At 38.9% G+C, this 18,236-nt stretch overlaps 1 protein-coding gene across 38 annotated transcripts in view; it reads right to left on the reverse strand.

The window, feature by feature from the left end:
- Positions 1–394: 394 nt before the first annotated feature.
- Positions 395–18,236, reverse strand: part of ATP2B2 (ATPase plasma membrane Ca2+ transporting 2) — a 378,523-nt gene continuing 360,681 nt past the window's right edge. For 15 of the 38 annotated variants that reach the window (XM_079316719.1, XM_079316749.1, XM_079316737.1 and 12 more), the window contains one exon: positions 395–1,806. In XM_079316719.1, the coding sequence (XP_079172845.1) occupies positions 1,495–1,806 (312 nt within the window). In that variant the 3' untranslated portion in view covers positions 395–1,494. Of the gene's footprint in view, positions 1,807–6,044; positions 6,101–12,393; positions 12,566–18,236 lie in introns of all 38 variants that reach the window. The other 23 variants (XM_079316739.1, XM_079316728.1, XM_079316718.1 and 20 more) reach the window with 3 other exon arrangements.

The following is an 18,236-nucleotide window of genomic DNA, read 5'->3' on the forward strand; positions in this document are numbered from 1 at the left end:
TCTCAATACACAATTAATAAGGATTTGTTCAGTCCTAATAGTGCAGAAATTATATTTTTCTTAAAAAAATAATCAAAGCAACAACCTACAGTGATTTTCATCCAAAATGCCAACAGCCCATACTTTGCAAATAATAAGGAAATAAATGCCTAAAGTATTAATTGAAAAGGATTAACACAGTATATCACAAGATTTTAACATTTGTTTTATCTCCATATAGACAAACCAAATATAACTTATTTTAAATTATAAACTCATTTAATGTCTCTCTAAAAATAGTTTTTGAAGCCATTGCTGCATGTCTAAAGAATGAAATAGCCTCCATTATTGTACGTTGCACCAAAACGAGTTCAAGCAGATTATCAGAGGGAAGGAAGGAAAAAAAATAAGGAGAGAACCTGATCATTTTGATTTTTATTTGAAACAAAGGAAGCCTGGTTTACCTCCCTGTATATAGGATCACAATGCTACATCCAATGTGTTATATTTTGGCTTCTTTTGTTATTTACTAGCAGTATCTACATTATTAACAAAAAAAACCAAAACAAAACAAAACAAAAAAAAAAAACAAAAAACAAACAAAAAAAAGAAATCAGGCAGAAATCAGAGCACGGTTGTAATAAAATATCCAGGGTGTGAGAGTACAGACATTTTCAATGAGCTGAGCTGAGCCATTTTTATACTACTTCGGCAGGAAGTGCTTTCTTAACCCTACAAATAGTTAAGGATATTATCTACAGGTTTGTAAACAAATTACATTCTTTTTTAGGACATAAATAAGTTAAAATAGTCAGAGCAATTTGAGCAGAAACAAGGCAACATGCCAACAAAGAAACTTTATATATATATAACTATATATATATAGATAGATATATACATATATATAATTAATTATCTATATACTTATATGTATATATCTCTATATATAGTCTCATAAATGTTTAAGTTCCTCTGTCCAACTGGTGCAAATCTACTGTGCAAGTTAAGCTTTGCAACTTCAAAAAAGTTATTTAAATTAATCTATACAATTGAGTCCATGCCACACAAGCATTTCAAAAACTCACAGACCAGTGAATTGGATAAATAGCCTCAGAAAGAAGTCCTCTGCAGTTCCTGCTTAAGGAGGAAAAAAACCAACGAAAAAAGAAAAAAACCAAAAAGGAAATAAAAACAAACAAAAAGAGAGAAAGAAGGGCCAGCAGTGTACAGTACATTCATGCAGGAGGATTTTTTTTTGTTTTTGTTTTTCTGAAAGGGAACGGGGGGTATGTAAATCAGCCATTCATTCTTTCCCCAAAACCATTGTGATCAACGATTCATTCACTTGTCTCAGAGTGAATAAGAGTTCAAACAGCTTTTCAGCCAGCAATGTTTTTAATATATATATTTATATATCTTGGTTGCTGTGGGGTTTCTTATTTTATTTTACTTTAAATTTTTTTGTTCTTTTTTTTTCTTTTTTTTTTTTTTTTTTTTTTGCAGTGACCTTTTCAGCTAAAGTGATGTCTCCAGGCTATGTATTGGGCTTCCTGGACTAGAAGAGGTAGCTGATTTACTTGTATCAGTTGTAAGATTGATTCCACTGTCGATAGCACTGTTGTTCTTGTTCAGCGAGGACGGTGGACTCGAGTTTTTCTTGAGAGCAGGGTCTTCTTCTAGGTCTGTGTCATCAATGAGTGGGATGTGGGGCTGGGAATCTTCTATCCTAAATTCAGGATGAGTCATAAAGTTGTGAATAGAGGTTCTAGATTCTGGTTTTTCTAAACCTTCATAGAGAGAGCTACGGAATGCCTTCACGACGCGGATCTGGGGGGAGAAAAGGAAAGGGCTGTCAGAGGGCACCTCCCCAGGGCAGAGCAGGGCAGAGAACACTTGGTGAAAAATGTAGCACATGGTTAGGGCAGTGCAGGCAGCTGGAGTCCAAAGTCTCTGGATGTTATATGCATAAACGAGTGGCTCAGTTATGTGCATTTTGAATGTCTGTACCAACTGCAATATTAAAATAAACCAAGGTTTAAAGCCATCAAAGAACTGATGGGGAGGAGTGGTTAAAGAAAGCCAAGGTCCACTCGTGTGGTACATCCCTAGTAAAAGACAAGCCATGTTAATTGGAATGCAAATGTCAAACCATGCATGTTGATAGTTTTTTTGCAGTGAGTAAGTAGAAAGGCTTATTTTTTTATTTTTTTTTGGTTTTAATTCAAAAGTCTCTTTTGCATTGTTGTTAAAAAAAACCATTACACATAACATATCACACTTCACAAACAGAAAAGCACGGAACACGGACACGGTTGGATGGGTACGTATGAGACACACACAGGAGCCAAGTGTAAAAACCAGAATATCAATGTTTTAAAGCAAAATCTAAATGGATGCAGCCAAGAGCACAAAAAGCCAAGCAGACAAAGAACTAAGCGTAATCATGCTACCACAGGGGGGAAAAAAAATAAAAATCACAATTACCACATGAACAGAGATAACTTGCACACAACAACTACACTTGGAAGCCTGGATAATGTGAACATAGTATCGTTGAACCAACTTTTATTTGTCCTTCATGCAGATGTGAGGTAAACACTCGAGTATAGACCCACTGTTCTAGCCATTCAGCTTGTTAATAAATAGAAGAACATGTAAATAAAATAATGGATTGGTTGTTGGGTAGAATTGAGTCCCATTGTTAACAGCGAGCTGTTTGGATTTGGTGTCTCAGTCGTGCAGTTAAATGCTGAAAGCCACAGGATTTATGCCATATATGCAGTCTTTAAAGCAGGTCAGGGACCTGTGCCAGGGGCCACCTAGTGCCAGAAACCACCTGGCAGGAAGAACAGAGGTGAAAATCAACTCAAGACTCAGCCCAGCGATTCTCAGGGATGGTGCTCAGCGTTCTCCCAACAGGAAATGGGAGGAGCAGAATGAGGAGAGGGGACACTAATTCCTCTGTGGGTGGGCAAAGGGAGGGATGCTCTCTATGTCCCAGGGACCTACCAGTTCTCAAAAGAAGTGAAGGGTTGTGCTGGGTTACTGCTGAAAAAAACAGAACTTTTTGGAAGGGGGTGGAGGGGCAGAGAGGAAAAAACGGAATGGCAAAACGTGATCTGTTGGCAAATGTTTCATGACTAAGTATGAGTTCTATCCCTCTACTTCCATGTAGTCCATGACAGAACCTTGAGCATTTCTCAGGGGGGAGACTAAAACACAGGCAGAGGCAGAAAAGGTGCAAGCAGGTACTGTGAAAGCTTCTCCACACACGTTTGAAATGGTTTGGTGGTTGGCATGTGGATCTTTTTACATGTAAATATGCTGCACATTGTTGGTTGCTTTGGAAAGCTTTAATTCCTCTTTTCCTTGGCAAGACTGCACTTCAGTAATGGCACGGGGCCACAGGGCTCCAGCTGTGGGGTCCAGCTGATCCTGTGCTTGGAGCTGGCCAAGTTGTACAGAATTTCAGCACTTCTGAGGAAGAGGCTGACTTAGGTTTTTGTTCTTTGAACTCGATTCTTTTTTATGCTGTCTAAATTTGGATATTCATCATCTTTTATAAATTTTAACAGCTGAAATCCTATCATGTTCAGATCATTTGGTCAGCCCAAATTCTCTCCCTCCCCTTCACAGATACATGACCTTGGGGTGAGAGAACATTTCAGGTCAGCAGAGGTGCAAGATTATCTTGCACAACACAATCAACAAATAAATTTTGAATCAGTTTTACCCACTGCAATCACACAGTGTACCTAAGGGAGCTCCTGGGGTGTATGAGAGCTGAATCTGAGTAGTGTGAAGGCTCTATAGGGTCAACAGAGTGGGGAAAGAGATTCCTCTGCACTGCTAAAGACAGAGAAGGTGACAAATTCCTTCTCTATCTATGCCCTCCTAGCTTGTCTTTTAAAGTGCAAAGTAATGAGTCTAAATGATGAGAAAAGCTGTATGATTGTTGAGGCAGCCCTAAAACTATATTATCATATTGCCCTATTTTAAATCAGGAAACTTTTTGTACCATGGGTACTTTAGAGCCTGGGCTGATGAAGTGACATTTCTGCAAACCTCCCCATCATTTCTGCCTTTTAAACACAAATACCAGTCACCTCTTCAGCTGCAGCTGGATGCTAGAGCTTATCAATTAACAAGATAATTTCATTTTCTTGGAAACAGCCACTTCTTATGGCATAGACTTTGGTTCTGTTTGCCAGCTGGATTCTTTATAGTGAAGGTAAATTTTTATGTAAATAAAAGGGTTTGATATTATCCTGAACAGATCCAGCAGAATCCAAAGAAAGGAAAGCTTTTCTTCATCACACAAGCTGTATTTAAGTTTCCATGGTTTAGCAAGGGAGGAATTGCTCTTGATTTGTGAGCTCTATGTCCCACTGTAGGGAAAGCATCTGTATTGCTTTAATACCAACCTCTGGCACCTCATTTGGATTTCACTCCAAGCCTCTTAGTCAATCCAGGGAAAAGCACAGATCCCAGCTGTGTTTGACAGGCAGCTCTGCAAACGTGCCTGCACGTTTGACCTGGATTTGGGGCTCTGCAGTGGCTCTTGAATTAATTAATTAATGAGCCATTGCAGGGGAGCCCTGCAATAATGAATTTTACCTTCATGGTCTCAAGACAGAACTGCAGCCTCTCATTTTAGGTGAAGGTTTGTGGCAAAATTTTTGGCCAGGACTGTTTGGGTCTTGCAAGAACATTGAGATGTTTCTAGAATGGCTTTTACTTGTTCACATTGGAAATATTAGTTTAGAGCAGCTTCAGCTCTGCTGACACCTAAGGTAGTTCATCTTCTGAAGGCAATGGTAGTGGAAGGGCCAAACTTGGCAAGTCCCTGAAGCTGACAATAAATCAAATTAGATTTCTAAAGAGCTTTCTTCACAAGGGGGCTGCAGAAACCCATATCTTCACTAAAAAATTCTGTATAGAGATACGTATTAGTTTTCCATTATTTTTCCACTTTAGAGGAAATTCCCTCCTCAACTTAAAATGCTGCATGTTAAAAGGTGATGCTTGGCATCCAGAAGAAATTTGTTTGTTTGTTTGTTTATTTAATGCCACACATCATTCTGTGACAGAATTTCTGGATTGGAATAAAATTCAAAATCATCTTCAAAGCCTGTCCCCCAATGGATCAAATTATTGCTTTCAGGGACAAAACGTAGTGGAAACAAAGACAGAGGGTTTGTTGCATATAAAGGTGGCATTTTAATTTCTCTATCCTATTATAGCTGATGCAACTCCCAGATTTTAAAAATATTATTTACCCTGAGTTACAAGGCCCAGCAGCTACAAATTCTTATAACAAAAGCTTAAATTCAAGATTTGAGGTAATATCTGGTGATAAAATGTTTTGGGGCTGTGCTGAAACAAAGCTCAGCCAGGTTTTTTTTGGAAGATAAAAGAAAGCAGATGTACTTGGGATGTTGTTATGGCTGTAAAAGCATGGAAAAGCAGGGACATCCGTGATGGATAGAACCTGGCAAGTGTTGGTTTAGTATGAACTATGTAGAGTCCATGTAATGGTGTTTCTTTATGAGACTGACAATGCCAAGGGAAGACAAACAGTGAGATACAGCTCCCTTTTCTCACAGTAATGGAGACAACAGAAAAAAAATGAACTGCTTTTAACAAAAGACTGCGGGGACAACACTTCAGGACATTTTTGACATTGCTATAAGTTTCCACTTCTTTCTTCTCTGGAGCTGTAACAGAAAAAAACTTCAGCTTCATCCCACCTTGAAAATCAGATTTATTATACTGCATCAGGCAAGAAAAAAAAAAAAAAAAACAAAAGCAAAAAAAAAAAAAGAAATAGAATTTTAGATACTACAATTTTTTTTTTTTTCCATCAGAAGAAAAAGGTGATATTCAGAATGTCAGTCCTAAATACAAGCATCTAGGCAAAATCTCCAAAGCCTTGTAAGCACCAAAGCTGTGTTCTGGTTGGTAGTGTGTGGGCTTATACTCGAATGTTTACCTGGCTTCATCTAAGCCAAGTATCTGGAGTTTGGTTCACATTCATTTCAGGCTCAAGGTTAAAGACTCACAACCTCTTTTTATTTCACTCTCTCCTGCTGAACCCTTTTGTCCAATGTTCTCTAGCCCTCTGGGAAAACAAACACATTTAATATTCAGACAGTAGAGAGTAGGGCACTGCAACAGCAAATAAATTCAATACTGAAAGGTCAGTAAGGTGATTAGTATAAAATTGTAAACAAGAGGTCAATTTTGCAAAGAGATGCCAACTCTTAGGTGTAACTGAGACTATTCTAGGTCAGGACTAAACTACAAAGGTAAAGGAGTTTGGTCAAGGACTATTGCAAATGGAAAGCTTTGAAATAGAAAACATCTTCATCTTGGTATTCCTTTTTGAATCCTCCCAGTTTTAGGTGAGTGAAACCAGATTAGATCTCCACAGGAGGTGCTGCATGAATTGAAGTCACCTGTAAATGTTGTGCCTCACATGTTCTGGGGAATAGGATGCAGAAGTTGAGCAAATTCAAAGATGAAGTTTAAAAAAATGTATAAAAATTGGAATTTCTAGTTTTCTGCTTTAACGAGTGGAACAGATGCCTAACATTATCTGTGCTACTCTCTTCCCACATAAAGATGCAGCAAATCCTGCAAGTGCTGCTCAACATTCAAACCACGGGCAGCAAGGAAAGCAGAGCAGCCACACAGGCCTGATTCTCATTCCACAAAAGGTTGGCAGGGCTGAATTTCACTGTGTTTTAGAGTAAATGAGCAGAGCCTGTGCAGAGCTTCCACTTTCCACAGCAGGATCACTGCAGAATTATGGAGTTTGACATTTTTGCATCAGATTTAAATAAATCACACAAGACTTTGAAAGAACCTGTTTGTGCTTTAACCCTTCCTGCCATGGCATCTCCACTTGAGAGATTTGGTTTATATTTAGGCTCTAAATCTGCTTAATTACCCTTCAGGGAGGAGATCCAGGAGTTGATTTCTAATTTTTGAATATGCCAGGAGGGTTTTGTCAAACTTTGATTACAGCCAGTGGGAAGTCCCAGGCTTTAGTATGGAACCCCAGACTCTGGTTCCATGGTGCAACTTTTATAAACATGATTTTATCAGTGGGTTTGATTTCAGTTCTGCTTGTTGATGGCTATACCTTCCTGTGCAGAAAATGCCCACTGGGCTTGGTCTGTAATCCAAATGTAGATTGATATTGGGCAGCAATCTCTGCCTTAACATTTATTAAAATAGATGATTTCTTTAAAAGAAATGTGTTCCCATTTTTCTTCAGGAAAAAATTTCATCCGAACAAGACTTTACCTCAAGTTTCAGCCCTGAATTCTGGATTATTTCCTTCATATAAAATTAAATATGCAAATATTTAAAAGCTCTTCATACAGGACAGATTAAATGAAATCTTTGAGGTGATCTCTCAATGGGCTGTGAGGGTCACTGGAACTGAGCTTGCTGAGTGACACACATTGGTGTGACACAATTTGCAGATGCCAGCCCACAGCAAAGCCCAGGGTGACACCTCAGCCTGCAAATAAATGACAATTCCTGTCCTCGTGCCACCCCCAGCCAATGCTGAATGCCCAACACTGTCCCTACGCATCTGGGCACACCTCAGAAACTGCAATGATTCTTTAATTACAAGGGGAATGGGAAAAGTTTTCTTCAAGACATTTCTTAAAAACCAACCAACCAATCAACCAGTGAAAAAAATAACCCAAAAAATCCTTCTGAGATAATGCCTCTGAGATAATTTGTGATTGATTGGTGAGGTTTAAACTGCTGCTAGAAAATTTGGAGTCGTGACTCTGTATTTCCTCCTGTCTCACCATACAGGTGGGTCACTTGAGGCCACTGTGGCTGGGGTTCATGTAGTAAAAAGTTCCAAGTTAAATATTCACTTCTAAAAACCTCTGACAAGACAGTGCTCATCAGAACCAAAAAAACAAAACAACAAAAAAGAACTCTGGGAGGTTTCCTTTTGCTGGGGTTTGGTTTGGTTTGTTGCTTCCCCAATGCTCTCTAAACTTAAAAATTAGAATATTTTTAAGAGAGAATTTTTTAAAGGGACCTGCAATTCCTGACTGCTTTCACTTGGGAAGAGCATGAGCTCCATATGAGAATGAGAGGAGGAGCAAGTAAAAAGGAATATTAAATGTGTGTCTTTCTTGGAAAATCTGAAACAGTGCTCTTTTGCAGGGGTTACCTATTGCTAACACAAACATCTGAGAACCAGGAATACACAGAGTGGGATAAAGACTTGGTTACTTTGTGTACAGTAAGATATTCTCACCCTCCATCTAACTAAAAAATCTAGTGGTGAAAGCTTTGATCACATACTCCATTTTAAGCACTAAATAATTTTTGGTGTTACTAATTCTGAGCTTCTAAAGGAAAAACAGATGCTCCACTGCCCCAAAGTCCTGGGATTTTCCCCCCCAAAAAAGCATTGAAAGAAACACATATAAAACATAAATAAAAAGGTCCTGCCTGAACCCACCCTTAACTCTGCAGTGGCAGAGCTTTCAAATTATAGAAATTTGTGAAAATCTGTGTCTGAGAAAATCTGAGACCACCTTGCTTAACCTCCCCATATTTTCATTTTCTGTAGCTTAAAGGTTTGCATGTTAAACAGGTGCACATATTTGCTGTGCATTTAAACTGATTTCCTAATTTTATCAGAATATACAAAATACCAGATTTTAATCTGCAGGAATTTTTTCTCTATTTATTCAAAGCTGTAATGTCTTTCAAAATAGGTAAGGGACTCCCAGACCTCACTGTTACCCATCAGTGGTGAAATCCAGAAATTTTTAATTGGTTATTGGTAAAAACACCCTGATGGCTCACTAGGGAAACTTTAGTATTGTATTAAATATTCCCTGCTTTTAATTAAGGATTTCCACACCTCTGAATGGGCCATATTTGTAAATAGCTGCTAATTACAGGCAATAACTTGCTAAGCTTTTTCACAAACCACTGTAGGGGTGGATGCATTCCACAGGCAGATTTCTCTTTAAGCAAGCACTGAGCTTTGAGTCAAACATTAATTTGCCCAAAAATACTAAAAAAACATTCAATTAAAAAAAAAATCCTAAATGTTACTATAAACCGGCAGGAGACATCTCATAGATTGGTAAGGTGTCACAATGAACTTTATATTAAAAAGCAACACAATTAGTAAAGAGCATCATAAATGCTCTGGTAAATTAGACTGAGATATCAATAGAGCATCATGTGATTCCTATTTTTTTATTTAAGTATTTGTTGATACCAAACCCTCTCCAATTTGGCCACCCAACATGACACTGAAATAACCCAATTGTTGCAACATCCTGAGCAAGTTTCAAGAATTAGACCCTGTTTTCCTCTCTATACTCTCAAGGTTTTCATTTGATACTTCCTATAATATATTTACTTGTATTTTTAACAATCCTGAATATTGGGAAAGGCTTCAAAATCAGAAGTACAATTATCCCATTATTCCCTTCCACCCCACAGGAAGAATAAAAAGGGTTTGGGCCATTCTGAGCAGCTCAGAGGAGAGCAGCCTGTCCTGTGTACCCACACACATTTCAAGCACAAAGCTGAAAAGCAGCCCTAGGTCAGCATTTTGCAACTGGAATTTCCTCAAAAAATGCTAATTCACAAAAAACATCCCTCATTTCTATGAAATTTGGATAGGGAAAAATTTCCCAGGTTCTTGAATATGAGCAACTCACTGTAAATACCCCATTTAAAAATAAAAACCATGATGGGTTTTTTTCACTGCCATTCATAAATTTGTGTCTTTGTATGAATAATTAAAAACTTTCCCTAAGTGTTATAATTTCTAATTTACTACCAGCTGACATTCTGCTATGATAATAAAGCATCAAGTCCAGAACAACCTCTTTAAAACCCCAATCTCTAATTGCCCTCTGCCACAGAGATCCTGGGAAGTTTAACAAATCAATCACCTATCTTTTATTTTATAAATATATATATATTTTATTTTAATTTTTTTGTATATAAAATATAAAATTAAATATTTTATAGCCACTGAAGAAACATGGCTACAACCACGAGGAGCTCTGGATTCCTGTTGTTTTTCTCCAAATGAAAGGTGACAAAGGCTGGAGCAGATTCTCCCTTCTCCCATTAATTAACTTCATCCCATAAACGAGTGAGGCCCTTGTCAAGACACAAGAACACCCAATTCTCGTTGCTTTGCTGCAGTGGAGAGTAGAGAGGGAAGATAAATTGTCTATTTAAATTTTATTAGATCTTTCCTCCCAGAGTGCAGGCTACAGCATGTTAAGGAAACATTTACCACAGCACAACTGCTGCTCCCAGTTCCCTGCTCAAATGGAGAAATTCTATCCCAGGAATCATTCCCTGGATGAAAGGCTGCTTTGGGATTTGGGGTTTTGTGCCTTGCTAATGTGGAAATGGAGGAACTGGGCTCAGGAACCTCCAGGACTTCACTCCCCCTGGTCCTGCTGCTGCCCTGGAATACTTGGGGCTGTTGGGGTGCCCAAACTTCCCAAGACAAAAATAGGAAAACAGAGAAAAATCTCCAAGAAGCAATTGCTAATGTTGGCACCGAAACAGCTTTAAAAGAAATGAAGTTTCTCCTTTCAATCCAACAAAACTTCTGGTGCTGTGCTCTGCTGCTGCATGAAAACACTTTAAAAACCAACCAACCAATCAATCAGACATGAAAAAAGCAAAAAAATCCCTTCAGAGATCTTCTGATAGACAAGTACTCCTGAGACTATTTTGTGATTGTTTGATAAGATTTTAATTGCTGGTATAAAACTCCTGTCTGAATCTTTGGTGTGCAAATACTGGGGGGTTTGCACTCAAACAGAATGGAAAGGTCAAGCTTTCTTTTTTCTGCAGGAGTTCTGGAATTTCATGCCTGTCTCTGTTTGCCTTCCCTGTCTCTGCTGGCCAGACAGATAAAAGCAGTTTCTTCTCTGTTTGGCCAACTACTAAAACTTTTATTAGGAATATACCCAATTATCTTCTGAAGTGTGTGACAAGCTTGTAAACTGAGTTTCTACACATTTAAATATTCTTTTAATGCTGTAATAAAAAACAGCTACTCACAGTCCTGAATAAATAAAAATCTAAAAACAGAGTTAGATCTTTCTGAGCAATTTTTTGAGCAATTTTTCTGCTACTGAAGCTGCCCTTCCTTATCACCTGCCTCAAAGATCTTCATTCACTTCAGTACCTGTTCACTGGATATTTTGCAATTAAAACCAAACCTTGTCAGGATTTTAAGATTCAGAAATCTGTTTCTTCTAAGAAATTTGTTACCACACCAGTTTTGTTGTTCCGACACATTTCTTTAACTTGTCTAGGTCCCTCCTGCTTCAATGCTTGCCTACCAGTGAATTTAGAGATAATAAATCTACATCTACGTAAGAAATAATGCACCTAAATAAGACAGAATAAATCTAAATCTAAATAAGATAGAGGGAATAAATCTAAACAAGCGATAATAAATCTAAAAATAAATGAGAGAAACTTAAATAGGTATTTCATCTTTCATGTAAAGTTTAAGTTTGGCATCATGAACTAGATTCCCTGTTTCTTGTTCCTTCCTTTCCATGTCTTTCCTAGAAAAGTTACAGAGTCTTCTGGGTGGAATGATCTGATATCTGAAAAGTTCTAGAATTATTAAAAATAATTAAAGCTCTAGAATAATTTATACCAGAAGCTCCAGAGTCATTTATGTATTTTATAAACAGTAGAAAATATACCCAATGAGACTGAGAAAACCTAACAGAGGGCCCCCAAATAACGTCAAAATCTCCTCACAATTAAAATAAATTCCTATCCTCACTGTGAGTTAGTAAAGAGAGGAAGAGAAAGCAACTCCTGGGCAGTCTGATGCCTTTCTTTTAACTTTGTTAAACAAAAAATGGGGAGATGTTGTATTGCACGGTTATGACTCTGCATTGTTATCGGTTTGTATTGCACTGGGGACAGTGGTTTGTTCCGTACTCCCCAGAACTTCTGTGAAGTTGGTTCAGCCCTCCTTAGCCCCTCCCCTCTGGTGCAATCTCATTGGCTCAGCTCATTTCCCCGCCCCTTGCCCAAGGTTTAAAATTCCCTGCCACTCATTTGCTCTCCCTCATTTTCCCCTGGATCCCTTCAAGAAGGAACGCTTGCATTATCCCGGGAGAAGGATCCTCCTTGACCTTTTGCTTTGCTGACCTCCCTCCATCTGTGACCCAGAGGCAGCAGAGGCAGGTTGGAGAGTGGGGGGAGGATCACGGCATCTACTGTACACAAAGTAATCATGTCACGGGTTTGGGGGCTGGCTAGAGTGGGAGCAGGGCAGAGGAGCTGGGTCTGCAGCGACTCTGGCTAAGTTGGCATCTCTGAGGGTCGGGTGCAGTAAGAATTCACACTCACGCCCAGCCGCAGCAGCAGAGGTGCTGGTAGGAGAGGAAAGAGCATTGGATAACGATACGTGACTAGGGCTAGAAATATTGGTTACATCCTGGGTCTGGCTTGTGACGGAGGACTGTCTCCTGAGAGCCCCCTGAAAGGAAGTGCCACTCTTGAAAGTATTGACTACTTCGATCTGTAATGGAGGAAAGAACGAGACAAGTTGCTTAAAGTATGGATACAGTTGCATAACTGACAGGAATAATCATGAAAAACAACAAATCAACCGTGCACACGCTTCTACTTCACTTGGAATCAAGGTGTTCCTTCTCAATGATTTTAGAAATTATTCGAATTTTCTCTCTGGATAAAATGAGACAGCTCCGTAGGAGGCAGTGGAGCTGCATCGCTTTAAACAGTAGAAAATTTGAAATAACAGTTTTATCAAAGTTTAAACCATTTTATTTAGAGGTAAACAAAATCAGTTGGAATACGTGATATAACTAATCTCCACTCTTTTTTTCCTACTGAGATTAAAATTATGCTGTTATGTCTCTCCAGGGGGAGAAAAATTCAGTCACTCAGTTGGAATCTGGGGAAGGGGGATGGGGATGACAGTCAACCAAAACAGAAAAACTTTAAAATTCAATGTATGACTCCATTTTGTCTACAAACCCAGGGTTGTCAGTTGTTTGATAAAGTTATTCTTTCGATATTTTAGCTGGCTTTTTCTGTAATGAAAGTTTGCATAAATTTAGTGTAGTGATAAAGAATGTTGGGGTTTTATAGCTGGAAATTTTTAAAAATTAGTATTTTATCTTTATACAAAGCACTTAAAATCACTTGGAAAATGAGGTGGAACTGGATTGAGTATTGCAGCAAATAACATGACAATTTTCTACTTGTTTTTTTCTGTATTCCCTGTTTGACAGATCTATCTTCCTTTTATTCCCCACCACAGCAGATGAGTTGAAAACAGAGCTGAGTATTCCAAGACATCCTTTGGCACTGATATAAACTCATTAAAAACAGGCTTTGGGTAAGAGGGAAAGCCAGGGATTGGCAGGAGTAAATCCCACAGAGCCCTGCAACCCAAAATGTCCTCTCTGTTGCATCAGTGCAACCCCAACAGGCAAAGCAGCAGAATATCCACGGGAGGAATTCAACCAACTACTAGTTTGAAGTAACCCACATTTCTGGAGATTCCCAGCCTAGAAAGAGGTAAATTGGTGGTATTTTTACCAATTTAAACAACACAAATCTTGGTGCAGACCCTCCTAAATTTTCCAAGTGGAAAGCACTAGAATAAATTTAAGATTTTTTTGCTGTGGTCAGACTTGGGAATAAACCAATGTGTAGGGCTGCATCTTCAATAATATGTATGTTTTCCCTCCCTTAATCTTGTCTTTGGCCATCATTGTTTATTTTCCTGCATGTTTTTATGGGAATAATCAACCACAGCCAGCTGGAAAAATGATCTCAGGTTACTGCTGTGCAATTACCACAGTGAATTTTCCTCCCCAGAGCCCAAGGGGCTGATGTGTTCTATCTGAGCCCTGGTGCCATTTCACTGCATACCCAGGGCTGGGCAATGCTCAGCAGTCCCCACAGCATGTGAGAGCTTTGGTTTTGGCAGCAGAATTACATGTCCAGTGCAAATCTCACATAATCAAAGGACAATGTGAGGTGAGTTTGCACGTGGGATAAGGGATGAGGGGATCCTCAGCTCAGGGTCATGGAAAAACCACATGGCTCAAACCATTGGGGACGTGGCACAATAATTACTCACCTGAAAGGCTCTGCAAAAGTAGAATTAAATACAGATCTTGGGCTACCAGGGTGTTACCCAGGTGGCAGAGCACTCTTCAAAAGAGAACATTCAAAAAAGACTTGAAAGACTCTCACTGAGGGCATGAAGTGTGTATTTCTGTGATAAACCCTGAGCCAAAGGGCCTTTCTAGATGTGCAAAAGCCTTCCTAACAAACTGAAAGCCTTTGGCACAAGAGTGAAAAGATCAGGGAAGATCTTTAATGGTTTCTTCAGAGAAGAAGAATTACATGCAATTTGCTTTTCTCCTGAAGAAAGGAACTCCAGCTATTCATGGATATAATTCCTGGTGGGAGGATGACAACCTCCCCAGAATCCTAAAAGTTGAACATACAGGGCTGTGCTCTGCCTGAAGCCAAGAAAGAAGAGAAGAACTTGGCCCAAAAGTTTATCTTCTCCAAGCAGAAAATAACAAAGAAGAGCTCGTGGAAAGAAATAGTGCATTTTGAATTCAGATGGAACCTTTTCATGACAGAGGAATGCATTTATTTAGAGCAATTCAAACTGCTAAGGATGAGAAAGGAAACAAAAATTCATAAGTTTTCCAACACAATACAGGATGCAATCATGTTTTGATTATAACCTTCAGGTAGAGAAAAAATATTATCCTACATTTGAAGCTTATCCATAAGATTGACATTTCGCACACTCGTCTCATTTTTCTCTCAGTCCCCTACTCTAGAAGATCCAATTTTTTAGGTGTACACAGCTAATAAAAATATCACTGACTAGCAATTAAAAAAAAAAAAATCTGATAGTAGCAAAATAGTTCTGGCAGAACAGATTTTTTTCCCTGATTTTTAACACAGAACAGATTTTTGGAAGCGTTTCTGTTGTCATTGATGTAAGACCCAGGTATCATTCCCCTAATCTCCAAGCAGGATATAAATCTAAAAATAAAAAAAGGAAAAAAAGAGAAAAATCCACCTTTCTGTATGAAATAAAACAGTTTCCATTCCATTTACATGATGTTTTCTGTATCAAAAGCTCCTTGGAGCCATAAAATGAGATGTTGGCTTTTTATTCAACTTCAGAACCTCTTGCCAGGAGTGACTTTCACTGCTGGAAGGTTTGAATTGTTCAAGAGAAGATCACTTGAAGGTTCAAGAGCAAAGTTTTCATGTTTTCTACAAGAAAAATGAAGGGTGAAAAATGCAGTCCAGCACCTCTGTGATTTTTAGCATCTGAAGAGGAACAGTCTTCAAGTAGCAGTTACCCTCTCACCTGTTTTTTTATTTTTTCAGCTTTTTCTTTTATTCTCAGAACACTTCTGGCAGTTGTTTCCCACCTGATGCAGATAAAGCAAACTGAATTTCAGGATGAATGAAGCAGAAGAGGAAAGAATCAAGCTGGAAGTGTAAAATCCTGGCAAAGTTGAGAAGCTTTTGAATTTCCTCACTTCAGAACGTTTTCATTCTCAAATGAGGGAACTAGAGAAACTTTCAATATACAAAAGAGGTGAGATGCATATTTTTTCTGGTTTTCCCCTCAGATTATGCAATTTTGCCTGAAGGTGAACTTGGTGAACTTCCCAAGGCTGTTAAGCCTTCCAAAAGAGTGTGATCAGTCTTGTCTTCCTTCAGAATGCAGAATTTGTGAGAACAGCAACAAAAACTTGGAAAAAAAATTGCAGAACACTGTTGGAAAGTCCTGTCTCAATGCAATTTCAGACCTCTTTCAGATCCTCCTCAAACCTGCATATCTAAGATAAGCCATTTGTGAAGCTTCACCCCTCAGTGGCCATCTGAGAGAGCTTGGCAGTAAGGAAACACTTCCATTCAGAGATTCCCTGTTGCATATTTTTTAGACAACAAAATATCTAAATGAACAAAGGGAGGCCAAAAAGAGCATCAGGAGTTGATAGCCAGTCTGGCTTAGCTATGTGCATGTTTTCATACACCTTCCTTTCAAATAAATTTAGGCATGTCTTCACAGAAACAGAAAAATCCTGATGGAAATCCCTCCTCTGAGAGAGGGTGTAGACAGAAAATCTCTTTGACACTGCAAAGTTTTGTCAGTTTGGATGGGTTTAGACGGGAGCACTCTAAGGAAGATGTGTTGGTTATCTGCAAACAACACCCAGCCTCTTGGAAGTTCTCTGTTTCAGCAGCTGTTTTAGCAGCTGTGGCCATCTGTCCAATAGTGAATGAAGAGAAAATAAGGGCAAATTCAATTTACAGCACAACTGTGGAAACTGGTGGTGTTGGGATTGAATCTGGTCCTGAGCCCAGAGTTTTGTCCTAGTGTGCCATCCTCAGAGATATGAAATGAGGGGATGATGTTCTACCTTCTTATTCCACATCTCCAGGAGTGCATTACACAGTAGAGGATTCCTGCAAATCCTCCCAGGGATGCTAAAGACATCCCAGTCTTCTTCCAGGAGCTCTTCTTTTGCTGATCTCCTAAGAAATGTGTTGGAGGGGAATGAATCCTCCTGGATAGACCCCAAAGCAGGGATCAAATTTGACCCAAATCCATCACTCTCCACTGCACACCTGGGCATTGATTTGGAATCTTGCCCCATTTTATATTTTTTTCTTCATTATCATTCCACAGATGTGAAATGGATGGAAAAAAAAAAAAGTCATTGAGTAAATAAAACAAGAAGAAAAATCACAGAGGTCTCTTGGCAGAAAGGAGGGAAACATCCTACACGAGGTGCTTCTACAACTAACAGCAGAAAGGAAACCAAGATGGATGTTAGCAAAGAGATTAATTATTGTTCATTTGGGTTTAAGCAGTGTAAAGGAATCATTTTTCTGTGAATTAAGGGAACGAAGAGATGCAGAACTAAAAGCTACCTCTCAGACTAGAAGGAGAACTGCAAGGATGTAATTTGCTTTGTGTTGCTTGAAGTTGTTTACACTCACCCCAACCAGAAAGACATCCTGACAGAAGTGCCAACAGGCAACACTCCTCCTACAGCCACCAGGGAGAAAAGAATGCACATTTAGAGGTCATCTTGCCCTGGGCACCAGTTTTTGAACTGAAATTTGAATTTTCTCCAGTGATGAGTGCTCTTGACTCAATGGAGTCAAGACACACAAGCTCGAAGCTGAAGATCCGTATTTAATCACTTACCACAGAGCCCTTGGGAACTCCCCAGCTCTTCATCTCTCTACCAGCAGTTTCCACCCTCTTTATTGATGCTCTGCAGATACAGCCAAGAGACCTCACTGCCCTGATTTGACTTCATTTCATCATTTATTTCCCTAAATTCATGGCTGCATCTCCCCCTCCCCTCCCCCCGAAAAAAAGTATCAATTTGCAGATGTGAAAAAGCAGAATGTGCTGTTTATCTTGGATGAAGGCAAAAACCCCAAATCTTCTGAGACAAAAATGTTCTTTAGAAGATTCTTTCAAGAAAAAAAGATCTTTTTCTTAATTATTCACCTCTTTTTCTTGTCAGGCTCATGTAAAACACACACATCTGATGTGGTGAGATCTGTTCTCTGCTGCAAGCTGGCAGAAACACTTGATCTTAGAAAGATCAAGCAGAGCACACCTGAGTGCAATGAAACACTTCACTGCTGTGGAAAAGGCAAAATACTTCACATGATTTTCTTCAGCACTCCAGGATAAATTTCACAGCTCCTTAACCTGCACTATATTTAGCACACCATGATTCAGTGCAAAGGTCTGGTATATTAAAAAATGCCGTGGATTTTTGAGTTTGGCAAAAGCTGGGGAGAGATATTGCTCAGGAATCTTTCCTGATAGCCAACTCTTACACTTCAATATTTAATGGCTGCTTAATTCCTACCAAAATCCAGAACCACATTTTTCATTACCTAATAGGAAAGAAAATCAATCCCTTTTAATGTTGATTGATGTGTGGCAGTGCCAGAACTGAACAGATTTGTTTTTTAAATCACATTGTACGTCATACTTCAGACTCAATTTCAATTATTCTGTTAGTGCAGCAATGGCAGCAACAATGTTTTTTTGTTTTGTTTTTTTTTTTTAGCAAATCAAACAATACATTTTAGAAAGCTTTCAGAACACTCTGCGAGCTGACGTTGGCCAAGCAGCAAAATCT

Source organism: Erithacus rubecula, assembly GCF_903797595.1.
Source record: "Erithacus rubecula genome assembly, chromosome: 13".
Classification (NCBI taxonomy): Eukaryota; Metazoa; Chordata; class Aves; order Passeriformes; family Muscicapidae; genus Erithacus; species Erithacus rubecula.